The sequence below is a fragment of the Protopterus annectens genome, chromosome 6.part0 (genome assembly GCF_019279795.1).
Source record: "Protopterus annectens isolate FY-2018-M chromosome 6.part0, PAN1.0, whole genome shotgun sequence".
Lineage (NCBI taxonomy): Eukaryota > Metazoa > Chordata > Ceratodontiformes > Protopteridae > Protopterus > Protopterus annectens.
This window is the reverse complement of record NC_056737.1, coordinates 316,603,020-316,629,218: the sequence shown is the minus strand read 5'-3', so window position 1 is coordinate 316,629,218 and position 26,199 is coordinate 316,603,020. Positions and strand designations below refer to the sequence as shown.

General features: G+C 38.1%; 1 protein-coding gene across 2 annotated transcripts in view; it reads left to right on the top strand.

The window, feature by feature from the left end:
• ZFYVE26 (zinc finger FYVE-type containing 26) overlaps positions 1-26,199 on the top strand; it is a 3,506,023-nt gene that overhangs the window by 1,407,939 nt on the left and 2,071,885 nt on the right. For both annotated transcript variants that reach the window (XM_044074068.1, XM_044074069.1), the window contains one exon: positions 22,263-22,455. In XM_044074068.1, coding sequence (XP_043930003.1) covers positions 22,263-22,455 — 193 coding nt within the window. The remainder of the gene's footprint in view (positions 1-22,262; positions 22,456-26,199) is intronic.

Here is a 26,199-nt window from a genome sequence, read left to right as displayed (position 1 = left end):
AGTTTTGGTTGTGAGTTGAGGCAGCAACACGAAGGAGATCCCGAGGGAAATTGGTTGAAACCCATTCTGAGCTGAGGGTGAATGGATGTGGGTAACAGAGATGGATGAAAGTGGCCAACTTCTCTTTTTTTTTATGGTGTCTGAAAGAAGTCCGCTTATCCTGGATATAAGCAAAGAAGGAATTTTCAGCAGATTTTTCAAAGCTGAAGGATCAAGAATTTAGTGAAAAAAGAGAGGATCTAGTTATTCATAAATGAGACCATATGGAAGTAAGTATATATTTGGTCCCCAGATATTTGGTCCCATTCATTGTTATTTGTTTGTATGTTAAAATATTTAAGATATTATATTTACCTGTCACTGTTAAAAAATTAAATTCAGACTAGACAAAGAAAAATTTTCTATTGGAGTTCAAAAGTGGTGTTGGAGGTGAAGTATTGCATATAGTGAGAGCATAGTCTCTTTTGGGAGGTTGAGTAAGTTTTTTGGGTTCTAAAGTTTTAGGAAGTAAAGTAGAAGAAAGCTCTAGTTTTTGTGGAGAAAGAAGGTGGACTGCATTAAGAAACTAGTATGGAGGTGAACTTTGGTATGTTTAGAGTAGGTAGTATTGGTAAAACAGAAAAAGAAATGTATTACAAAGACCAAAATAATATTGGCTTAGAGTGAAGAAAGAGAGGAGGAGATATCTAGTGAGGAGGAAATATAGTAACTGACTCTATAATCTATGATTGACAATCTATAACTTGTGTTTGAATGCTTTGTATGAATTGTGTATTCTATGTCTTAATTTGTATATAAAATGTATAATTAAAAAAAAAAAATCAAAAAAAAAAAAAAAAAATTATATATATGGAAAAAAAATCAATGAAAAAAAAGCAGCTCCCAGCAAAAATAATATAAATAATACTCTCTATCCTTCCTACTCTACTTTTTGAACTTGGCAAACAAAAATTTTAAATAACACCCTACACACAGCCTACTTCTATGGAACAGCTGGGTTCTGATCCAGGCCTAGCACACTCACAGCCCTGTGGACCCTGTCTGTGGAAGCTCTACTACTTTTGATAGAGGCTAGCTTACCAGCACATTCTTTATTGACTTTACAAAAGCCTTCAACCTCATTGACCACAACAGTCCTCCTCCATCCCTTATTACAAAAAGTATTAAGTTCAGATTCCCTACCTTGGTTTTAAAGGTACCTCACCAATTGCCACTTCTCCTTCAAAATTCACACATTGATTTCACAATCAGTCAACCTTCAAAAGGTTCCATACTTGCGCCACTATTTTCCATCTTTTTAAATCCCCATTGACTTACCTTATCTCACCATCCTTCTCTGTACAGATGACATGGTGCAATTTCATACAAAGAACTATGTAACCAACCTCCAGACAGATCTGCAAGCAGATTTCCTAGCCCTAAACCATTAGATTTCCCTTCTAATCTCCAACAAAATCAAAGCTATGATTTTTGGCACGAGACAGAAACTTAAAAAAAAAAAAACGCGCTCTGCTTGTTTTTGACAGCAACAGTGTGCACAAAGAAAATACTGTCTTTTAAATACCTTGACATTTGACTTGTGGCCTTCCTTAACTTCTCCATCCACCTGAACTTCATAAAGAAAAATGTTAACTCTTTCCTATTTTGGGCCAATAAACGTAACCACCCTTTCTTACTAAAACTGTCAAAACAGCTGTAGACAAAAGCATTCTACTTGATCATTGAATAGGGCCTCCCCTCTTAGAGCTTCAGCATCAGAAACTCCACACACGCTCAAATGTGTAGATTTATTACCAGTCCCCTAAACATTGAACACCACTGTAAAACACTGGTAAAACAATGTGGCTTGCTTGTTCAACAAAGTGTTCATCTTCTTAGATCCCAACTCTTCAGACTACTAATGTAAAAGACCTTCTAACCCATAGCAGCTAAACCGATTAGACACAGACTCAGAAACAACCACTCCAAACTGCAGTTCCATAAAACTAAACTCCATTGTACATCTAAAACTTGGAAAAGTGCCCCCCCCCCAAATAAAAAATAACTCGTCTTACCCAAAATAATATAAGTTGTCCTTCCATCTACTCATAAACTGTTTAACAGCCTTCACTCCACTCAGCTATTCTATCATTTATTTATTTACTCTTTGGTAACTGGGTATGCAGGCTGGTTTGATAACTTCTTTCAGCCACAAGCCTAAACTCTAGAAACAAAAGCAAATAACATAAATGTTCAAGAAACATAAGAAGAAATGCAAAATCAAGTGTTTTAAGGGTCTTGGAACAAACATATACTTGTTGCAGATCCTTATGGTTGTTTAAGTATATAGAGACATTGCACAGATAGGTTAAAACACAAAAATAGCAAGGGATGGTGGAATGAACACGACCAGCTCTTCAGACTAAAAAACACAGGTTTATTGAGTAAGCGCTTTCGGAGGGCACAGTGTCTCTTCTTCTTCAGACAAAAGTTAAACACTGGTGTAATGTGAACTTAAATACAGCAGTCCATAGGCCAATTACAAACAATTAGCCAACACAATCCGAGTTAATTTTAAAGGGCACACAACATTAAAACCAAAAAACATAACCAAAAATAAGAAATCTTGTCAACATCGCAAATGACACACATAAGATCAAAAAACCTAAAACAGTCAATCAACACTAGAAACGTGGTATACTACAGCTTTTCTTTAAAACATTTCAAAGTAAAACAATGAATATAAATAAAATGCAGGCGTGGTGGCACAGTATGCGTAGAGCGTATCAATCAACAGCAGTCTGTATAACACACAAATACACTAATATGCGCTGCGACAGATAGAGTTACCAGTTAGTCAGTATCACCATAAAAAGCAAAAGTATACCAAGTACTGTATCAGGCTTCCGTGGAACAATGGCTTGAAAACTCTTCAGCACCTCAAGCGTTCAACGGGACATATCCAAAGTCGTATAACAAAGAAAGCAGGTAAATGCAATGCAGGCTTGTTATTCAACACCAGTATGCGAATCAGTGCATACAAAAATAAGCTATCTGCTTGTAGATGGAGTCAACAGTTAATTCAAATAAAGTACCTGATTCAAGAGCAAAACTTCAGAGGAACAATAGCTTGGAAACCTTCAATGACAAACCAAGCGTTCAGCAGAGTATATCCAAGGTAGTTTATTCATATAAAAATCGGCAAGCGCTTTCAACTAGGTCTTCATCAGGCCGTTAAACAATTTAGACTGACAAAGCACTCATATTTGTAACAAAACATCACAGTAGCAACGATGTCATTTCCTGTTAAAATTTTAAACTGACAGAGCATCACAGTAATGGAAATGCCATTTCCTGTTACTACTAATTCAAAGTCTAAAAACATTTTAAATAGAAAATATATATAAAAAAAGTATATATAAAAAGATATGTAGTGATAGTTGCAAAAGCTGACTGTATGTAGTTCCAAGACAAAACACTGTCATTGTACAAAAAACATATAATTGCATACACAATAAAATAAAATTACTGCTAAGAAATGTATCTAATTTATTAAAATTATTGGTAGTGAAAGCACTTGTGCATTAGAAATCCATTCAAGATGCCACAATAAATAAAAAACTACTAATATTTGTATCATGGTGTAAACTCTCATGAAGTCAGAAATTTACCATCAAACATTATCACTAAAATATATATATGAAAAGCATATATATATATTAATTTATACATCTAGTAGGAAATATCTAATATGTTAAAAATATTATTATTAAGAACAATTCAACCCACCACAGTAGATGGAAACGAACTAACATTGATGTCATGATGTAAAAGTCTCAAGAAGTCAGAAATTTACCACCAAAAAGTGTCACTGAATTATATATAAAAATGTAAAATGATCCACATATCTATGAGGTCATTGCCTACACTAAGTACATATATATAAAGATATATATAAAAATATATATGTAAAAGGCCTCATAAACACTGACACTATATACACTAATGATACATCCACACAATGTACAATAATATAGGTTAAAAATACCATAAATTGTTGTGACATGACATCATTATATAGTAATATAATGTTACCATAGATAACCTGCTACATAATAGGATGGCAGTACATAGCAATCCAAATATTCACAAAAAGCTGCGTCATTTATAAATTGTGAGTGATGAAAAATACTCACTATTTTTGTATTTATATTTTATTTAAGTTTCCTGGCTTTAAGTATGGGTTTAATAGAGACCCTATCATTAATGCCAGGGCTGCGATCAGCTCTAAACCTAATAATCCATTTGGCTTCCATTTGTTCAGTAAGATTACTCAAGTCCCTCTCCTTATCCCGGTTTGTTCACATAGATAACTTGGAATAGAAACTTATGTTCTATTGATGTGTTATTTACATGTTTAGAGAGGGCATTGGATGTGCAGGATATCCTAATCTTATATATATGTTCTCTAATCCTCTCTTTAAACTTACGGTCAGTCTTGCCCACATAAAATGCTGGGCAAGATTGACATGTAGCCAGGTACACGACATGTTTAGAGTTGCATGTTGCTGACATGGTGAATGTAAAAGCTGCCCTGTGACAGGATGTGTAAAAGTATTACATTCTTTCACATATTTACATTGGTTACATTTCTGACACTTTCTAGTAGCCCCATCTAGACTATCTGACATTATATTTCCAACTCTATTCGGACCACAGAGCATCCTATGCAGATTCAGTTTGTTTCTATAAGAAAACTTGGGGGCCTCATCTATTATACTAGAAATCATAGGGTCTGTTAGTAGGACATCCCAATGTTTCCTGTAAATATCCTTGATATTATTGATGTCTTGTGTATAATGTAGAGGGATTCTGATATTATTACTAGCTTGTACTGTTCCTGAGATAGCTGACTCATCACTTTGTTTACCAAAATAGGGCTGAGCTCTACCCTCTCTAAGCCTATCTATTCCAGAGAAATTCTCCTCAATCTCTTCATTCGTGTAGCATCTACTGGTAAACTTAGTTCTAAGTCCTTCCATCTCTCTTAAGGAACCCAACATCATCAGAATTAAGCCTCAATGCCCACATGGCTTGGCTCTTTAAAATATTTTTGAAAATATGTTTAGGATGCATACTACTACGATGTAGCAAACTATTTCTGTAGCACTCCTTCCTGTATACTCCAGTATTCAAATTACCATCAGGTAATTTCTCTATGTATACATCCAAATACGGAATAATGTCTCTAGATTTCACCATGGAGAAATTCAAGTAGTCAGTCTCATTATTCATCCTCCTATATAAATCATTCAATTCTTCTTCATTTCCCTTCCATATTAGAAAGAGGTCATCTACAAACCGGGTATAACATCCCATCTTGTTCTGAAATTCAGCCATCCGAAAGAGTGAAGTATCTTCCCAGTCAGCCATAATTAAATTGGCGTAGCTGTTCGCACAAGATGTGCCCATGGCTACGCCATCTTTTTGTATGTATATCATGCCATCAAAGGTAAAGATGTTATTTGTGAGAACCATCTCCATTAGTTCACATAAGACACCAATCCTGCTCGTAGAGAGGACCCCGTCCCCTATCAATCTCCTTTTTAGCCTAATTAATCCGTCTTTGTTTGATATTACTGTGAACAGGGATTGTACATCAAAAGTTACTAGAATGCTTTCTTGCCCATCATTCACTACAGTTGTCTGTTCATATAATTTAATAAGGAATTACTGAACAAATGGAAGCCAAATGGATTATTAGGTTTAGAGCTGATCGCAGCCCTGGCATTAATGATAGGGTCTCTATTAAACCCATACTTAAAGCCAGGAAACTTAAATAAAATATAAATACAAAAATAGTGAGTATTTTTCATCACTCACAATTTATAAATGACGCAGCTTTTTGTGAATATTTGGATTGCTATGTACTGCCATCCTATTATGTAGCAGGTTATCTATGGTAACATTATATTACTATATAATGATGTCATGTCACAACAATTTATGGTATTTTTAACCTATATTATTGTACATTGTGTGGATGTATCATTAGTGTATATAGTGTCAGTGTTTATGAGGCCTTTTACATATATATTTTTATATATATATCTTTATATATATGTACTTAGTGTAGGCAATGACCTCATAGATATGTGGATCATTTTACACATTTTTTATATTTAATTCAGTGACACTTTTTGGTGGTAAATTTCTGACTTCTTGAGACTTTTACATCATGACATCAATGTTAGTTTGTTTCCATCTACTGTGGTGGGTTGAATTGTTCTTAATAATAATATTTTTAACATATTAGATATTTCCTACTAGATGTATAAATTAATATATATATATATGCTTTTCATATATATATTTTAGTGATAATGTTTGATGGTAAATTTCTGACTTCATGAGAGTTTACACCATGATACAAATATTAGTAGTTTTTTATTTATTGTGGCATCTTGAATGAATTTCTAATGCATAAGTGCTTTCACTAACAATAATTTTAATAAATTAGATACATTTCTTAGCAGTAATTTTATTTTATTGTGTATGCAATTATATGTTTTTGTACAATGACAGTGTTTTGTCTTGGAACTACATACAGTCAGCTTTATGCAACTATCACTACATATCTTTTTATATATACTTTTTTTATATATATTTTCTATTTAAAATGTTTTTAGACTTTGAATTAGTAGTAACAGGAAATGGCATTTCCATTACTGTGATGCTCTGTCAGTTTAAAATTTTAACAGGAAATGACATCGTTGCTACTGTGATGTTTTGTTACAAATATGAGTGCTTTGTCAGTCTAAATTGTTTAACGGCCTGATGAAGACCTAGTTGAAAGCGCTTGCCGATTTTTATATGAATAAACTACCTTGGATATACTCTGTTGGACGCTTGGTTTGTCATTGAAGGTTTCCAAGCTATTGTTCCTCTGAAGTTTTGCTCTTGAATCAGGTACTTTATTTGAATTAACTGTTGACTCCATCTACAAGCAGATAGCTTATTTTTGTATGCACTGATTCGCATACTGGTGTTGAATAACAAGCCTGCATTGCATTTACCTGCTTTCTTTGTTATACGACTTTGGATATGTCCCGTTGAACGCTTGAGGTGCTGAAGAGTTTTCAAGCCATTGTTCCACGGAAGCCTGATACAGTACTTGGTATACTTTTGCTTTTTACGGTGATACTGACTAACTGGTAACTCTATCTGTACGCAGCTAGCGTATTAGTGTATTTGTGTGTTATACAGACTGCTGTTGATTGATACGCTCTACGCATACTGTGCCACCACGCCTGCATTTCATATATTTTCTCTTTAACTATTTGGAAGCACAGGAGTGTTGGTGAGTGTAACCTTGCAGTTTTCCCAATGAATATAAATAAACTCAAATATATCAGTTTCACACAAAAAATTAGTTATTAAAAATCAAACAAATAGATAAAACATTGAGAACTCTGCCAAAAATGTTTTAAATTAAACTTAAATTACCTTCTCATGGTAAGATGTTTAAGTATACTACTAATGGAAACTGTTTCATTTAAACCAGGAAACAAATAGACAGCAGTTCCGGACCACCCTTATACCAATGTCTATGTGGTAAAGAATGCTAAATTTAAAAGAGTGGCCTGGGTTTGACATAATGTGTCCAGCTAAAGCATTGGTAAGATCTTTTCTACTGGTAGCATAGTAGTGCTTATAAATGCGCTGCTTCAGTTTTCTCTCAGTTTTTCCTATATAAAAAGCTACGCACTTATCACAGCTAGCAGCATAGACAACACACCTAGTATCACAGTTGTATTTAGCGTTAATGCTGAAGGTTGTGTCTTTAATTCTAACCTTTGGTCCCACCCCAATGTATTTACACTGGTTACAAGACCCACATCTGGCCATTCTTGTGTTTCTCACTTGTTTATTGGAATGTTTAGTATGTAATGTGAGGTTTTGCGCCAAACATATTAAACAGGATCTTGTCCTCAATGATAAGAGTCCAATTTTTATATATAAGATCTCTTATTTGTATGTGATCAACACTAAAGGTGCACAAAAAAATAGTCCTAAAAGTTTGTTTCTTAGAATGATGCTTAGGAGCAATTACCTCGTCTGAGCCTGGTTGGTTCTGCCTATTAGTTACCCAAAATTGGTTTAAAATAACCCATTTGATGTTTGTTAACAACTTTGGAAGTGATGTCATTAATCAACCCCTGTGGGTAGCCTCTGTTGATAAACATCGATGCTAGATGGTCGCATTCCTCGCTGAAATCAATTTCATCAGAAATCATTCTGGGCGCCCTGACTATTTGTCCCTTTACAACACCTTTTTTCTGGTGAAAGGGATGGCAGCTGGTAAAGTGGAGGAAGTCATTGAAATAAGTGGGTTTCCTATATATGACTGTCCTAGATAAAAGGATGTCAAGGAAATTGATGTTATGCTCTTGTAAATTATAGGTAAACTCAAGAAACTGGGTCATTGAAGAAATATTAGAAATAAAATAAATGATGTTACCAATAATGGAGAACCCTTCCAAATTAAAAAACATGTCGTCCTGGTATCTTGTGTACCAGGCGACAGTATCACAAAACAGTGTTAGTGAATAATAAGGTCTTTTCCCAATGTGCCATGATGCAGTTGGCAAAGCTCCCTCCACAGGGTGAGCCCATTGCTACCCCAGACTTCTGTAAATATATTTTGCTATCAAATACCATAAAGTTGTAAGTAAGGACAAGCTCCAAAAGGGTCACCGCTAGATGTATAGTTTGATTGTTGGTTCCTCTAGATGTCAGGAACTCTCTAATCCATTCTAAACCCAAATTTTGGGGAATGACTGTATAAAGGTCCCTGACGTCTATTGTAAGGAACCAAAAATCTTTGTTGAAGCAACTGTCGTTAATTGAGTACAAAAAACTCCAGGAGTCCTTACATATTTGTGTCTCCTGTTCCACTAGTGGCTTCAAAATACTGCACATGCATAAGTGATTGAGCCACGTCCGTCCACAATAGGTCTAAATGGGGGATCAACAATGGATTTATGTAACTTAGGCAGACCAAACATTGCCGGTAATTTGGGTGCTAAAATGGTCAAGTAATGGTGTAAGTCAATATCAGTAACCCCCTCTAGAAATAAATCTTCCAAGATGTATCTAATACTCTCGCAGGCAGAATTAACTTCACTAATACTAGCCAATGTATAGGCGTCATTATCAAGCAGGCTCAGCATTTTTTCAGCATACATATTGTAATCCATAAACACAAGCCCACCCCCCTTGTCCGGTTTCATGACCCTTATGTTACAGTCACGTAGCATATTAATAAAATCCCGCTGGTTCCGATTGATGTTGAAACTGTGTTTGCTGGAATCTTGCTTATTCAGAGATAAAACTCTTAAGTCAAACTCACACACTTTTTCAAAAATGCTTAAAGTTTCATGCAGTGGTGGATTGAATACACTAGAGATCTTTAAAGAACTGGTAAGAGTGGGCCTGTCACCCAAGCAAATTCTCAGATTCAACTTACGAACGAACAGTTTGAGATCAATAATTGTTTTAACTAGGTCAAAATGTGAGTCAGGAATAAAGGACAAACCTTTTGAAAAAAAGTCTACAGTGTCTTGGCTAATGTCAAAAAGAGTGTAATTGTAGACTTTAAAGTCCCCTTCATAACTGTCCGTGATAACAGGAGTGGTAGGAGGATAAATTATCTCCTGCGCTGGTTCCTCCTGTTCCTCATATTCCCTTGGTTCCTGCCCACTTTCGGTCTCGTTTGTTGACCATTCCTGTTCATCTGAAAACCCTGTTGGTTGTTCTCATTAGAGGCATTATTGTCAGAATGGTTTTGGTGTTGTTGGTATTGTTGTGTTGTTTGCAAGTTATTGTGTGCCCTGTTAATGTTGTTGTTGATTTTTTTATTAAGTATTCTCTCATTACGATGAAGTGGTTGGCCTTCATCAGTCTGAAGGTTAGGTGTAGCAATAGGAACCCTGTTGTCATTTTCCATAGTGGCAATAGGTTCATGAATAGTTGTAATGTTACTAGCACCTTGCGTAGTTAATGGTGGACGAGGGTAAGCATTGTTTCTAGAGTAGTCATACACATCCCTCAAGATCTTTTTCTTTTTAATGTTCAGCATCTTTACCATAGTAGCTTCAATACTGGTAAAGATGCGAACATATTCATATTTATAGCGTATAAAATCAGGGTCCGTTTTGATGTTATGCTCTAAAGATTCCAGATCACTTTTCAGTGAATTAATTTCAAGATTGTATTGGGCGATGAGCAGGTTAATAAACTCAAAGCCTTGCTTATCAAACAAGGCAAGCAGTTGTTGGTGAAAGTGTGAGCCTTCAACGAGCTCAACTGGATAACGCCATTGCCTAAGTCCTTTAGAGATCAGCTTTTTATCAAGACATTCCTGGAGGTACGAGACCTCCAGTAGTTGCACAGATAGAGCTAACAGTAAAACCAAAGTTGTTTACATTATTTACAGAATATACATAAAGTCCGTTTTGAATTTCATCATTTCAGAGAACAAGCAGAAGCACATTTAGGATAACAAGCAGGGAAAGACTCATACTATGGAGGTAACATGCTGTTAGAATTCAACATTTCACAGTGACTGCCTTGCTGGAGGTAGTATGCCATTTGATAGCAAATCGTGAGGTTAACATTGTCCCTAAAGTGCTTACAGTTAGTTTCTTTGTAGCAAGTATTTGGAGAAGGCCTTCTTGAACACTGAAAAATTCCTGGGTCATATTTCAGGTGGAAGTCTGTTCCATAATGCCAGGCTTAGTAGGGTAAAGATACATTCTCCAGTAGCTGCTTTATATGGAGGTCCATTTAATGTAATAGCTTTCTCTTGGGTAATACCTAGGAAGTAAACCTGGTCTTGGATTAGAAACCTTTGTCTCAAGGGTATGAAATAGCCACTGTGTAGTACTTTTTTTAACATATTTATTAAATTATCACTTAAGACATAGGAAAACGTACATTATAATTTCATTATTCATTTATGTTTGTTTACTGGGGTAGTGAACTGATCTCAGTGGGCCATTTGCAGGCACATCCCGGCTGAATAGGATCACATCAGAAATGAACAAAACATATTTACATATACAAGGATATGCTATAAAAACATATACATATTTATAGATGAAAAATATGCTACATTTAGTCAGGAAGTACTTTAAAAGTCAAAACATGGATTTAAAAATGGAATTATGCTTAGCAGAGCTTTTTGAATAAAATAGATTCATAGGTGGTTACTAGACTATTGACCTGAAGGTCTTTATAAGCCTAGCCTTGTGCACCCAGTATAATACTAGAAAAACCCAATATAAGGATCTTCTCTAAACTCGAGATCTTAGTTAACAACAACTGCCCATATATAGGAGAGTCATGGGTGAAATCCCCGTTAAGAATTTACAGTTTCCCATCCAGGCTACGCTTAAACAGGGTCATAGACAGGCTGTGTTTGATGTGAATTTGTAGCTTATTCCAGAGGAGTGGCAACGTCTAAGAGACATATCTGTTTCTCCAGCAGGTCCTATTTATGTCGTAGGCCAGGTTAAGGTCCCTGGAACAGGTGACCCTTGTCCCATTTGACTTGCAGATGTGCAGCATTTTCATTAGGTTTGGGTCCGTGATTGCTCTTGGCAGTTGGTACTGACAGTTGGTGCAGAGGGATAAGGTAGTGAACTGTAGATGTTTTGCGTGTATCACTGTTGCAGTCATCACATTTGGGTTATCCCTGCCAGGGTAGACCTCGGCCGCCCTAAATACCAGAGACTTAGTATTTCTGCGTTGGTTGCTGTCGCTTGAGGACTGACGTCAGGTCATCAGTGGTATAAAGGAAGGCAGCCGACACCATTACATCAGTCTTTCTTGCCGTGGAGCCTGAAGTGGAAGCAGTTCGCATGAGTGCCAGTCGGTCGCTGAGTTTCATTTCCGAATTGAAGTTGAAGTCTTCGAAAGCTAAGTACCCCGTTGGGGATCCTTTTTTATTGCACTAACCGATCCCAGAAAACCAGACAGGTACTACAAAGTCCCTGACTCTCACAAATATCTTTTTAAAAACCCAACAGCAGACCCTGAGGTCATTACTCAAGGCCCAAAAGGGGTTAAAGCTACTTCAGCTAAAAATCCCACCCCCTCAGACAGGGATCTCAGAGCACTGGACAGATGGGGTAAAAAAAGTATACACCTCAGCTACTCTTGCTATCAGGGTACTAAATTGTCAGTTCCATATGCTTAAATATGAGCAACATACCTTGGAACTCCTAAACAAAAAATTTCCTCCTTTCCTGCATGGGCAGAATGTAAAGATTTACAGGAGTTTAATGCAGTCTGCTGGCCAAGTAACTAAAAAACACACTTTGCACTGCGGTTTTGATGCCCTAGAAGCTTCTTGCAGGGCAGCAGTCACTGGATCTGTCATTAGAAGACATGCATGGCTTAAGGAACAACCCCTGCCAGACTATGTCAAATCAAAATTGTTGGATGCACCTTTGCACAAAGATAACCTATTTGATACTAAAGCAGAAGAGGTGTTAAAAAAATGGAAGAAAAAGCAAAATCTATGCAGACTGTTAAAGATTTCTTACAGGTACAGCCCCCTAGGTTCAGCAGGCATTTTCCTTCCAAGCACTGGTCCTTTCCTGCACCTAGTAAACAGGGCCAGCCTAGGCCCTGTGGAAACAGACCTCTAAGACAGCAGTCCCAGGGGTTGCAGAGGTCTACGCAGTGGACTGCCTCCACTTCAAAACCAGGGAGTTGTAAGCCACCCCCTTATGGTAAGAACTCACAATGACTCCCTCCCCCTCGACCTCGCCTCTGCCCACCATCACATACCCCAGGAGGAAAACTCTCCTTTCACTCAAGCACCTGGGCCACCATTACCAAGGACCAATGGATTCTGAACATTGTGTCTCAGGGGTACAAATTCTCCTTCCACACCCTTCCAACCCCAAAAGGGTTCCCAGCTCTGCCACCAAATCAGTGGGCAGAGGATCAAAAGCAAATACATACCCTGTTCTCCTTGGCAGCAGTAGAACACGTTCCTGCAGAGCAGACAGGCCAAGGCTTCTACTCCAGACTTTTTTCTGGTACCCAGAAAAGAGGGCACCTGGCACCTTATCCTCCATCTATCCATTCTAAACACCTTCCTGGTGATCCCAAAATTCAAAATGCTCACCCTCCAGCAGCTGCTACCCATGCTGTCCAAGGACGCTTGGCTAGCCACCCTGGACCTAAAAGAGACCTACCTCCACATTACCATCAGGGAGTCCTGCAGAAAATATCTTCGCTTCAGGGCAGGATCTTAACACTTTTAGTTCTCTGCGCATCCCTTTGGCTTATCTACTGCCCCCAGAGTTTTCCCAAAATGCCTGGCTCCGGCCATTGCTTTTTGCAGACAAAGGAATATTCAAATTTACCCCTGCTTAGATGACTGCCTTATTCAGGCAGACGGCGAGGAAAAGCTGCTCAAAGACCTGGCCTTTGTAAAGGACCCACTAACCTCCTTAGGGTACACAATCAACGAAAAGAAATCCAAACAGGTACCTCCCAAAAGGATAATCTTCCTGGGAGCAAGTCTGGACACAGCATCCCAGATTGCATGCCTAACACAAGAGAAACAAAGTTTTCTATCAGCTTACTTCTCTCAACTGGCCGCCAGGCCCCAGCTTTCTGCAAAGGAAACCCTGCAAGCCCTAGGGTTCATGGCATTTTGCATACTCGTTATTCCATATGCCAGACTGTATATGAGGAAACTTCAGTGGTACCGAAAGAGCCTTTGGTGTCAACACTGTCAAGATCTGGAAACTCTTTTACCTATTATTCCTTGCCTGAGGAAAGAATTTCTTTGGTGGGAAACAGCCTGCTCCCACAACAAGGGACTGCCCTTCTCCCCACACCCTGCCACCCAAACCTTCACCACAGATGCATCAGACTACACTTTGGGGGCACACCTGGATGGCAGGTGCATACAGGGCCAATGGAACCCCCAGCAACTCCCACTGCACATCAGCCAAAAAGAGATAATGGCTGTGCAGCAGGCCTTGATAGCTTTCAGACCCCTTCTCTCTCCATGGGTTCTCCTGATCAAAACAGACAACACCACAGTGATGTGGTACATCAACAAGCTAGGAGGGACTCACTCCTACCCACTGTGCAGGCTGGCCATGACCCTTTGGTTCACAGCCTCTTCCATGCAACTACACCTGTTAGCACAATACCTGCCAGACTCTCTCAACTCCCTGGCAGACCAGTTAAGCAGAAAACTTTTGGACCCCCACAAGTGGCAGCTCAACAGAAACACCTTCATACTAATAACTCAGAAATGGGGAACCTCGAAGGTCGACCTCTTTGCCTCCTGCACCAACCATCAACTCAGCAAATTCTGAACCAGGTAGCATCACTGTATGGCATGGAAAGTGGATACCCTGTCCTTCCCGTGGGTAAACCTCTTGGTCTATGTCTTTCCTCCCCTACCTCTCATTCCCAAGGTACTGATCAAAATCTTCTTCTTTCGGCTTTTCCCGATTAGGGGTTGCCACAGCGGATCACCTGTCTGCTCATGATTGGCAGTGGAGTTTTACAGTGTTGAGTTGCCAGCCCGGCACCCAACCTTCCACGGAAGACACACACACATGCACACACTCACACCTAGGGCCAATTTAGTGTGTCCAATCCACCTACAGCATGTCTCTGGGATGTGGGAGGAAACTGGAGCACCCGGAGGAAACCCATGCAACCACAGGGAGGACATGCAGACTCCGCACAGAAGGCACCCCAGCCGAGGATCGAACCGGAGCACCTCTTGCTGTGAGGCGGCAACGCTAACTGCTGCCCCCCAAGGTACTGATCAAAATAAGGGAGGAAAAACCAAGGACCATTCTCATAGCTTCAGACTGGCCCGGAGAGCACTGGTACCCCTTGCTGTGCAGCCTGTTCCCTCTGCCCCCATGGAATCTTCCTCAGATTCCCAACCCAGAGGGAAGGGGAATTCATGCACCCTTAAAATGCAGACACTCATTATGGCAGCTTGGCTTATACCCTAACCAATCTGCCATCCTCAGTAAACAAGTTCTGGATGTTATCCGAGAGGCCAGACACCCTAGCACCAGAAAGTCTTATGCAGATAAATGGTAGAGGTTCTGCACCTGGATCCAGGCTAAGGGGGCAAATACGGGACAGCCCTCCATCCCTCTCATCTTGGATTACTTAGCTGACCTACTACACAGTGGTCTGTCTTTCTCCTCTATAAAAATTCATGCCTCTGCTATTTCAGCTCATTTTCCCACTTAGCAGCCTCTTTTTTCACACCCTCTGATCAAACAGTTCCTCAGAGAGCCTAACAACTTGAGCCCCCCCCCCCCCAGAAGGGCACCAGCACCAGCTTGGGACCTTAACTTTGTCTTGGAAAAGTTCACCCTGCCTCCTTTCAAATCAGCTTCTTCTGCAGAGCTAAAATTCCTCTCCTGGAAGATGGCCTTCCTCCTGGCCGTCACTTCGGCCAGAAGAGTCTCTGAGCTGCAAGCACTCATGGCAGTGGAACCCTTCATCATCTTCCATGCAGACAGGGTATCCCTCAGAACTAATCCATCCTTCATGCCCAAGGTGGTGTCCAGTGTGGCTCTCAACCAATCCATCCATTTGCCCACATTCTTTCCTAACCCTTAAAACAAGGGGGAAAGAATTCTGCACTCTCTAGATGTGCACAGACAGCTCAGATACTATCTGGACAGGACTAATCCCTTCAGAAAGTCTTATCAATTGCTAGTTAGTTTTGCTTTAGGGGCAGAGGGCAAAGCCATCTCCAAGCAAACCATTTCCAAGTGGGATAGCACACTGCCCAAGGGAGTCAGGACGCACTCCACCAGAGCAGCTTCCACCTGTGCAGCTTTTCTCAGAGGAGTCCCCACCAGGGACATCCTGGAGGCTGCCACCTGAACATCTGTTCACACCTTTGCCAAACATTACCACCTGCCTCTCTTTTCAAAATCCAGGGCAGGTTTTGCCTCTGCAGTCTTGCAGGGCATGCTAGTCAGCCCCTAGCTTCCTTGACTGCCTCCACCCTTTTCCTCAGCTTTGGGAATATACTTAAATGTGATGACTGCAACAGTGAAACATGAAGAACATAGTACAGTTGTGTACACTTACCAAAAATGTAGATGTTAGAGTGTTTTCGCTGTTGCAGTCCTGGTTTCTCTTCCTCCTTTTTTTCTTTTTGTTTCCTTTCTTCCTTGTAGTTCTCCTTTCCTTACAAGGGACATATTGGTATTTATTTTCCAATGGTGGGGTTCAGCCACCAGAAACCAGCCTCCTATTTTGGGGGCTCCTGACCGGTTTAGGCAAGAAAACTGATATAATGGCATTAGCTGCCTTCCTTTATACCACTGATGACCTGACGTCACGTCCTCAAGCAACAGCAACCCATGCAGTAATACTAAGTCTCTGGTACTCAGGCTGGACAAGGGCTACCCTGGCAGGGAATAACCCAAATGTGATGACTGAAACAGTGAAGACACTCCAACATCTACATTTATGGTAAGTGCACACAACTGTACTTTTCTGTAGTACAGGGTTTGATTCCCGAGCCCTTATTTAGTTTTGAACCTAAACCTGGTGGACATCGCGACAGTCACCAGAGCCCTGGATGAACGGAAACTGCATACAGGCTACCTGGACTTGGCAAAGGCTTGTGACACTATTCTCCACACAGGCATTATTGACAAACTCACCCAGCTAAGTATCAACCCTTATATCATTAGGTGGGTCACTAATTGGCTCACTGATGGAACCCACACAGTCAAAATAGGGGAATCTACCTCCAAAAACAGACCCGTATCCAGTGGTGTTCCAAGGGATCAGTCCTGGGGCCACTACTGTTTGGAATCTATTTTTCCAAAGTACGAGCAAAAACCAAAGGTATGTGGATGACATAGTTTGCTGACAACTGCAGACTGGGAGCAGTCATAGAATTTACAAAAGATGTCAACATCCTACAAGAGAGTCTTACCCAAACAAATGATTGGTACCAAAGTCACGGCCTTAAACTCATTGCAAAAAAAAAAAAAAAAAATAGCCGTATTGACTGAGATAGCTTATGCTACAGAGAAAGCAGCATATTATATAGAGAGGTATGAAGACATTGGAAGAGACAAGTGACAATGGTTGCAGGAAAGAATACTATGGGGAGAAACATAGAAATAGAAAGAGGCATGCAGAGAGAAGAGGAGTCAGACAGAAGAGGAGTGGAAAGGTGAGAAGTGTGAGAGATACAAAGAGAAGAGGGAAGGTAGGATGAATGATGACAAGAATAAGGAAGGATGAAATAGCGATAAAGGGATGTGAAAGAGCTGCAGGGTTCATTAACAGAAAAGTAGTATTTTTTTTCCATTTATATTTACATACATTATACATCACATCTATTTATTTATAACTGCCATCAGTCCAGCATTACATAATTTGCTTAGTTCCCTCCTCCCCATTAACCTCATTCCTCCTCCTGAACATTATACTGCATGCATCTTCCTGCAGTTTCAATTTATTTCTGTACAACTTGCTACTTCCCTTTTTTAAAGATTTCCCTTCCATTTACACCCTATTTTGTATTATTTAGTACTTCAAATACAGTTGGTTTAAAGTTTGATTTCCATCTTCTAGTAGTTTTTTTTCTTTTTTCTTTTGACAGCCAACAGAATTAAACTTAACAAGGCCTTACTGTATCTAGGCGTATCAGATCGTGTGTCCCAGCTAAAAATAATAATTTCCTTAGTTATAGTAATTTGTTCTCCCAAGATTTCTGACAGAGTACTCTGTTTTGTTTTTAATCTGCCATCTCATTTCAGTCCTGAAGCATATGTTCCCAGTTACCACTTTCTTTGCCATCACATCTCCAACATGTGTTACCTAAGGAAAAATTATTTGAAGTCTGCTTGGGTGGTAAAAATACCTCAGTAAGTACTTCCAAGCAAAAATACTAAGCTGTCTGTACTTTGTTGCATACTTGGGAGCCATACATATGTCACTGCTTTTTAGTATTTTGAAAATAAAATTATGTAGGAGTTAAGTTGGAACTTTTAGTGAGTGGAAGCCATTTTGGGTAGTGTAGGTGGTAACAGTGGTAAGCTGCTGTCGGCAAGGAGGGCAATTCTTCAAAATTTGTTTTCAGTGAGCTGAAGTCTTTGGGAATTTTGTGCTAAGTAAAAGGTAATCAAGATGAAGACTGTATTCCATTTCAGAGAGAAGAACATTTCTGGCTTGGAAAAGTGGGCTCAAGGGGAGAGTAAATATATAGCAGAGTTTAAGTTGAGATAGTACTGTTAGTTATTTTCTTTTTATGATTTGAAAAGGTTTGAGAAGGTCAAACCTAAGTCATAGGTATTTGTTTTATGAAATGAGGGGAATGATGTACTTACCAGTGAGAATAGGTAGATGGAGTTTTTAAGGGATTGTAAATATAAGGTAATTTTTGTGGTTAATTATAAGGTGATCACAATCATCCTAGCTGCATGGCTCAGTAGTTTATTCTGCAGGTTAGAGGCACATTTATTGTCTTGTAATAGGAGGTCATCTGCATACAGTATAACACGGAATAGGTTGTCTGTAAGAGCATTAATAAATAATGAAAAAGGAGTAGGACAACCCAGAACTGAACTGTGTTGCACTGGTGTTTAGGGTGCCAAGTGATGATCACCATTTGTTATTGGGGACTTGGAATGTTCTAAACTCTGGGTAACTGTATAACCAGACAACAGTCTTATGGCCAAAATTACATTTGTTCAGTTTTATAAGGGAAACTGTGTTTACAGTTTCAGATGCCCTGGTCAAACTAAAAATATCTCAGCAGTGGCAAGACCATCATTAATGTTACAAAAATGGAGTCAGTTGCAGTACTCAAGACAGTGGTAGTACTGAAGGCATTTCTAAAACCATGTTTGTCTGGTAGCAAGCCATAGCTATTAATGTGTTTCATTATTTGTTTGTACAAGATTTTTCAGATATTTTTGCAAGTGGGCAGAAAGTAGACATAGGTCTAAAGTCCTTGACAGATTTGCGAGAGGGTATTTTAGGCAGGGCAATTATGTTGGAGTATATTAAGACTGGATACTATATTGCTGCTGTAAGGGAGAGATTATATATGTGGGTTGAGGGTTTGGCAGTTTTGTCTGCTGTTCTTTTAGAAAGATGTGATATAGCTGGGTGACTTTGGAAGAGGATTTTTTATGATCTTTCAGGAGTGTGTGTTTTTTTTACTGAGATCTCTCTGAATGGATTGATGCTGCATATTCAGCCAGTGGGTAGAGTGTTGGTTGAGAGACGATGTTTTGTTGAGATGGGGTAGATTCCCACTTAGAGAGCACATAGCTGTAATTATCACACAAACACCTTGCGTTCTATATGATTTTTGTATTGATTTATTGTAAATAATGTGTATCACACTTGTAGATATTCTTTACATTCTTGTTAAAGGTGTTTTACAGATGTCTATTTTCATTATACTCTTTCTTATCTCTCATTAAATGTAATTCAGACTTTCTATGCACTCCTGGGCTGAGATTGTTACCAGTCTTCTACCCAGGTAAACAAATTTTAAATGAATAAATAATGTGAGATAACCTGTAATGAGGCGTTCTGCAGTGGGTGTTTACCTCTAACCATCTCCAAATTGACTGCAGTATGGAATTTAGTGCAAGTTGGAATCACACACAATTTATTTTAGTTATATATGATGTATGTATGCCTCCTGTTTTACAGATTATCCCCACTCAGTAGATTGGGTTGAAAATAGGTGGCGCAGAAGTTAGGTTTGCTGCTCTCATCAGATGCATGATGCCATAGCATGTACCAATATGAGGTACACACATCCCGGAGTACAAAGAATGAAAGAAATTTTTATCAAGCTAAGTATAGCCAAAGAGGTACTCCAAGCAGCTAACTACTTCTGAAGGCTTCCTTACAGATATTTTTGATACCTCTAGTTCATGTGAAATTTATACTGGTTGACATAATGTAAGCATCTTGCCTTTTGTTTTGTACATACATATTGTATTTTGAAATTGAAGAGTACTGAAGAAAAAGCTCATGAATCCGGTTACTAAAAAATATTTAACAAATGACCTTATAGAACCATTCATCAAATTTACCCCTACAAGTACAGCATCACAACCCCATTTCTCTTTTCCTTGACCATATATCTAACAACAGTGGTGCTCATTCACCTGTACATCAGATTAGTGTCTTACAATTCCGTATTTCCCTTTAAAGTTAGTAAAGGCAGCCCAATACACTGTAAAATGGGGTAATCTGTCATTGGTACATTTTGGACTGCTTCAGAGCGAGTATTACTATTGCATTTTTTTTCCTTTTGTACTACCAATATTTTTTGTTTGTGCAAATGTCTGTTATGATTTTTGAAGTGTACAGTATCACAGAAGTGTAACCGCCTAAGTAGGTCTTGCTGGAAATGGTCTGGGGACCAGCCCAACAACCCAGTCAACAAAGTTAATAAATAAATAAAAGCCTCAGTGGCATTTGTGTGCTGTGTCTTGTCACTCGAGGTAGATCACTTTGTGTAGCTCACTAGTCTAGCATCTTACACATATTGACTCTAGTGTCATTATGTTTTACTTTTATAATACTTAGGGGAGTATTTTGTACCTGCTTTGTTATTTTAGGATGGGATGTTAATAGTCTGAGTGCTGCTTATTTTTCTTGTTATTTCTCACAGTTGGCTTGCTTCATTTTTCTCCCACTGACATTTTGTTTTTTCCATGTGAGCTTATTTTGTGTTTTGTTTGGTTCTGGCCAGAAAGCATTTAATAATTTCATCCATTAACATGTACTCTGTGACGAAAACCTTCAGATATGTCATCTTTAAAAGTGTCAAATGAGGGCAACCTTTGCTTTCAGGTACACAGTAAACTTTGAAAAGATAATGTTGAAAAAAAAACATGCTTGAGAAACTTGGAGAGATTATTTTAGGTATGTATGTCAGTTTGCCAAGGGAAGGGAGTCTGCTTTAGGGTAACCTCAAGCAGCTCTGAAAAGGTGCATTTAAAATGTTGATAACTTTTAATTGCCATTTCTCTGGTGAGAACATGGTAAAACAAACTGATAGCAGTAGTTTCCACCACCATAGGAAAACATAAACACAGCTTAGCAACTTTTTATGAATTTACTTGTTTAAACCAGAAACAAAATGCCTCACAGCAGATTCATGTATGACCAAGCTAGAAAGACCTGATAAATCAGAGTACCATCTGTAAGAAGAAAAAATAGAAACCTCCCTAAAAGCATCATGGGAAAAGAGGTAATTGCTCTTTAAGAGAGAGATATGCAAGTTTCCATCACAATTGCATTTGAATGTACAGTTAGTGATCTAAAAAAATATATATATATGTGTGTGTGTGTGTGTGTGTGTGTATATATATATATATATATATATATATATATATATATATATATATATATAAATATATATAAAATATGGGTCCCCTTCACATTGTCGACACTTGAAAATGCCGAATTTCATATGGCTGAGACCATATGATCGACATTTGAAATGCCGGCAATGCGGAGCCGGCATCTCCGTACAGTGCGGAATGGAAAGATTTCCATTCCTGCATTGTAGTGTGATCTCAGAGTTGGTATATTTAGGTTACAGGGGTATGGGGGGCAAATCCCCCCCACGGGGGATGCAGGGGGGTCACCCCCCCCCCCCGCTAGCAGTGGTTTGGTAAGTGTTTGTTGTTTTTTACTTTTGTTTTTCATATGTTTGACATTTCAGATGTTGATCATATGGTCTCGGCCATATAAAATTTGGCATTTTGAAGTGTCGAACATATGAAGTAGATCTATATATATATATATATATATATATATATATATATATATATATATATATACATACATACATATACAATGTGTGTGTGTATATATGTGTGTGTGTATGTATGTATGTATATATCTATATATCTATATATATATATATATATATATATATATATATGTGTGTGTGTGTGTGTATATATATATATATATATATATATATATATATATATATACACATACATACGATGTGTGTGTATGTATGTATGTATATATATATATATATATATATATATATATATATATATATATGTGTGTGTGTGTGTGTTTGCTTACCTCCATGTTTTGATCTTTGTAATCCTGATTGTATTTTAGATATTGTGGTCTGTCTTTGCTTTTGTAATGTACTGACTCGCATTCTGTTTTGGCTTCCTTTTCAGGTTGTATTGATGTTTGGACTGGAAGCATCGGATGGTTACAAGGAATTACTGTTCATGGAGCAGTACCAGGAGGTCATTGCTGAGCTGGCAAGGTTGGAGCAGCAGCAAGAGAATCACACAGTAGATGCCACCAATAGGAAAGTGGGTGGTGGTCGCTGTACCCTTCAGGCAATTGGCCATGCAGCGGCAGCAGGTAGGAAATTGAACTGCTAGGCAAGCACATAAAAACACTGTAGATCATACCAGATAACTAGTTACTCATGGTCAAAAATGGTTAGATTGATCACTAGACTCTTAATTGCATCCATTAACTTGGTGTCTTCTTACAAGAATGAAAGGCAGAATGAGTAAGCAATAGTCATTATCTGTGAAAAGCGACATAGCAGAATGCAGTACAAATTTTTTCAGTTTCGTAACAATGTCTGCAGTTTGTCAGAAGGTATCTCAGATGTCATGTAGTTCCTTGTGTATATCGCAGTATTAAAAGGTCTTTGCTTTGCAGAGATAGTGTTCATTTTAAAGTTCAGCACCCTGAAACCCACAGGCTTAACCAGCAAGTGCTCTACCGGATTTTTTTTTATTTTATTGGGTTGTTCTTAACTTTGATTCAATTTAGTGCTTCTGTTTTCACTTTGTTTCTTATTCCATTGAAAGCGGTAGCTGAGGCGTAAGAGTAGTGCTTGTATTTTACTTAAATATTTCTGTTGGATTCTGCTGTGCCATTTTATGTTTTTTCTTTACCTGTTTTGGGTGACTGTAGTAATTGTCTCCCAATGTTTTTAATACCCTGCTTATCTGTCACTCATGTCCTGTCCTTCTTGCCTGGCTTAATTTGGCAATGAAACAGGAGATGCTGCCATGTAAAATGGGGGATGGTTTCTCTCATGGCTTTTGGTAATGCAGTAAATGTTACTTCCATCTTCAGAGAGAGAGGGAGTATGCATCTTTGTATCCTTTGCCCCAGGTGAGGCTGTAGAAGAAGCAGTTGCACCAAGTGATTGCTGTGGAACAAAAGGAGTAAATTGTGGTTAGTTTGTTCTTTTTTTGGCCCATGTGGTGCTATGATCTTCAGCCATAACTCAGGAACTCCCATTGCCACTTGGCTACAGTTTCTGGCTTACCATCCTGAACCAGGACCACTTCTTATAGGAGAATCATAGTTTTTTTAGGTGTGATGCACAAACTCATGGTCTTCTGGCCACCATGGAATTTGACAAAGATCCCATGTTGGAAGCGTAAAGGTTGCCCATGTAATCAAGTTACCTTGAAGGTATGGATTAGTCTGATTTAATTTGAGAAGGGAGTTTATTCCACTGATATGAGAGTCTGAAATGTGAAGTTGTCCCCCTTTGTGGTATTGTTATTATTACGAACTGTAGCTGGTAGTCAACTGACTGAAAACATTTACAAAAAAATAAAAAACAATTACCGAAACCAGTGCAGTTAACCGTTTATTGCAATCCAAAGTACTTGCAATTCAAACAACTAAGTGCTTTTGCCAGATAATCCAAAGGCATCTTCAAAGTTGTTTAAACATTGTCTCCAAACAGGTTAAATAGTAACAGATACTGTTTGTAACTACACAAGCACCCACCCACAATTTTTCCTGCCCAAACTTTTAAAAAGACAGTACATCTATCAAATGCCTATTCTTCTTAAAAAAAAAAAATATACTCCAAAATGTTTTACATTGTAACAAAATACTTCCTAATCATTCATTAAGCAACATACTAAATCTACTTGAAATTATTAAAATTACATTCTGCATGATTTTTTAAAATAAATCCTGAAAATTAGACATGCCAAACAATTTGGTTATGTCTAATCTTCAAAAATGGCTTAATGGAAATAAAATCATTTAAACCAGGTTCCATAGAAGCGTTTAGCTTCAACTGCCATAAAGATTCTTTTCTTTCCAACAACAGATCATTGTCACCTCCATGTTCATTCTTGAAAACTCTATCTATCACAAAAAACACAAACTTTTTAAAATGAATGCATCTTTCGGAATGTATAAAAAGAGCATTATGTATGTCTTTATTCCTTATAGCCCTTACATATTCACCTATCCTGTCCCTCAATCTACGAATGGTTTTACCCACATAGAAACTGGGGCAGGATAAGCAAGTAGCTACATATACTACGTGCGTTGTGTTGCAGTTGACCCTACCTGGACATGAAATGGAAATGTCACTGCCCTGAATAAAGACATACGGTCCATCATTTATATATCTACAAAATTTACAATTCTCACATTTGGACATGTAGGATTTGTATACAAGTTTATTTATTTTAGTCTCTAGTATATTCTTTATATTTCTCCCCCTAATAAAGACTATTTGGGTTTTTTTTCCAAGAATTGGTAACATGTCCCCCTGGAAACATAATTCCCAACATAAATTGACAATGCCAACAATCTTGGAACTGCTATCATTGTATTCCAAAACCATGGCATTAGTCATATTGTTCTCTTGTACCAAATCTTTATTTTTGTCTTTAAACTGCCACTCAGACAACAAGATAGGTGCAAACATTCGTTCCCTTTTCTTATTAACTTCTTTTTTGATATTCAACAATAATTTTAAAGGGTAACCCCTTTCCAGAAACATTCCTATAAGGTTGTACATTTCTGTGTGGAAGACTTCTTCACTACTAATTATTCTTGATAGTCGTACCATCTGCCCTTTGACTACACTACGTTTTTGATAGTATGGATGGTTACTATTAAAATCCAGCAGTGTGTTTGAATATGTAGCCTTCCTATATATTGCACTTTGTAAATTTTCCTCCTCATTTGATAAACTGATATCTAGGTAGTTAATGTGATTTTTGTTCCATGTGCTAGTGAACTTTAAAAAATCGGTAGTTCCATTAAGATATTTCACAAATTCATCCGCTTCTTGCTCATCTCCTTTCCACAATATTAATATATCATCATGGAATCTACTATAGGACAAAATTCTCTCATTATATTTTGTTTTTAAAATACATTCAGTTTCCCAATCCGATAATACTAGATTGACAAAAATGGGGGCACATTTTGCCCCCATTGCCACTCCTGAAATTTGATGAAAATTAGGTAGGGTCAACTGCAACACAACGCACATCCGAAAGATGCATTAATTTTAAAAAGTTTGTGTTTTTTGTGATCGAGTTTTCAAGAATGAACATGGAGGTGACAATGATCTGTTGTTGGAAAGTAAAGAATCTTTATGGCAGTTGAAGCTAAACGCTTCTATGGAACCTGGTTTAAATGATTTTATTTCCATTAAGCCATTTTTGAAGATTAGACATAACCAAATTTTTTGACATATCTAATTTTCAGGATTTATTTTAAAAAGTCATGCAGAATGTAATTTTAATTTCAAGCAGATTTAGTACTTTTCTTAATGAATGATTAGGAAGTATTTTGTTATAATGTAAAACATTTTGGGGTATATTTTTTTTAAGAAGAATAGGCATTTGATAGATGTACTGTATTTTTAAAAGTTTGGGTGGGAAAAATTGTGGGTGGGTGCTTGTGTAATTACAAACAGTAGCTGTTACTATTGAGACAATGTTTAAACAACTCTAAAGATGCCTTTGGATTATCTGGCGAAAGCACTTAGTTGTTTGAATTGCAAGTACTTTGGATTGCAATAAACGGTTAACTGCACTGGTTTCGGTAATTGTTTATTTTTTTCGTATTGTTATTACTTTATATTGAAGCCAGGTGTTCTCTTGTTTTTACTTCACCAGGTGGGTAGTATAAGGGGAAAGTTTAAACTAGTAATGGAACATTTAATGCTGTGTATATCAGGCATAGGTCTCCTCTAAGAAGGCAAAGGATGCACAGGAGAGAGAGAGAGAGTTACTGTAGTCTTTTGGCTGTAATACAGGCCTTGAATCTGTTTGTGAGGAATCTTTGAGCTGTCCCATTTGCAGCAGCTGGCACGTG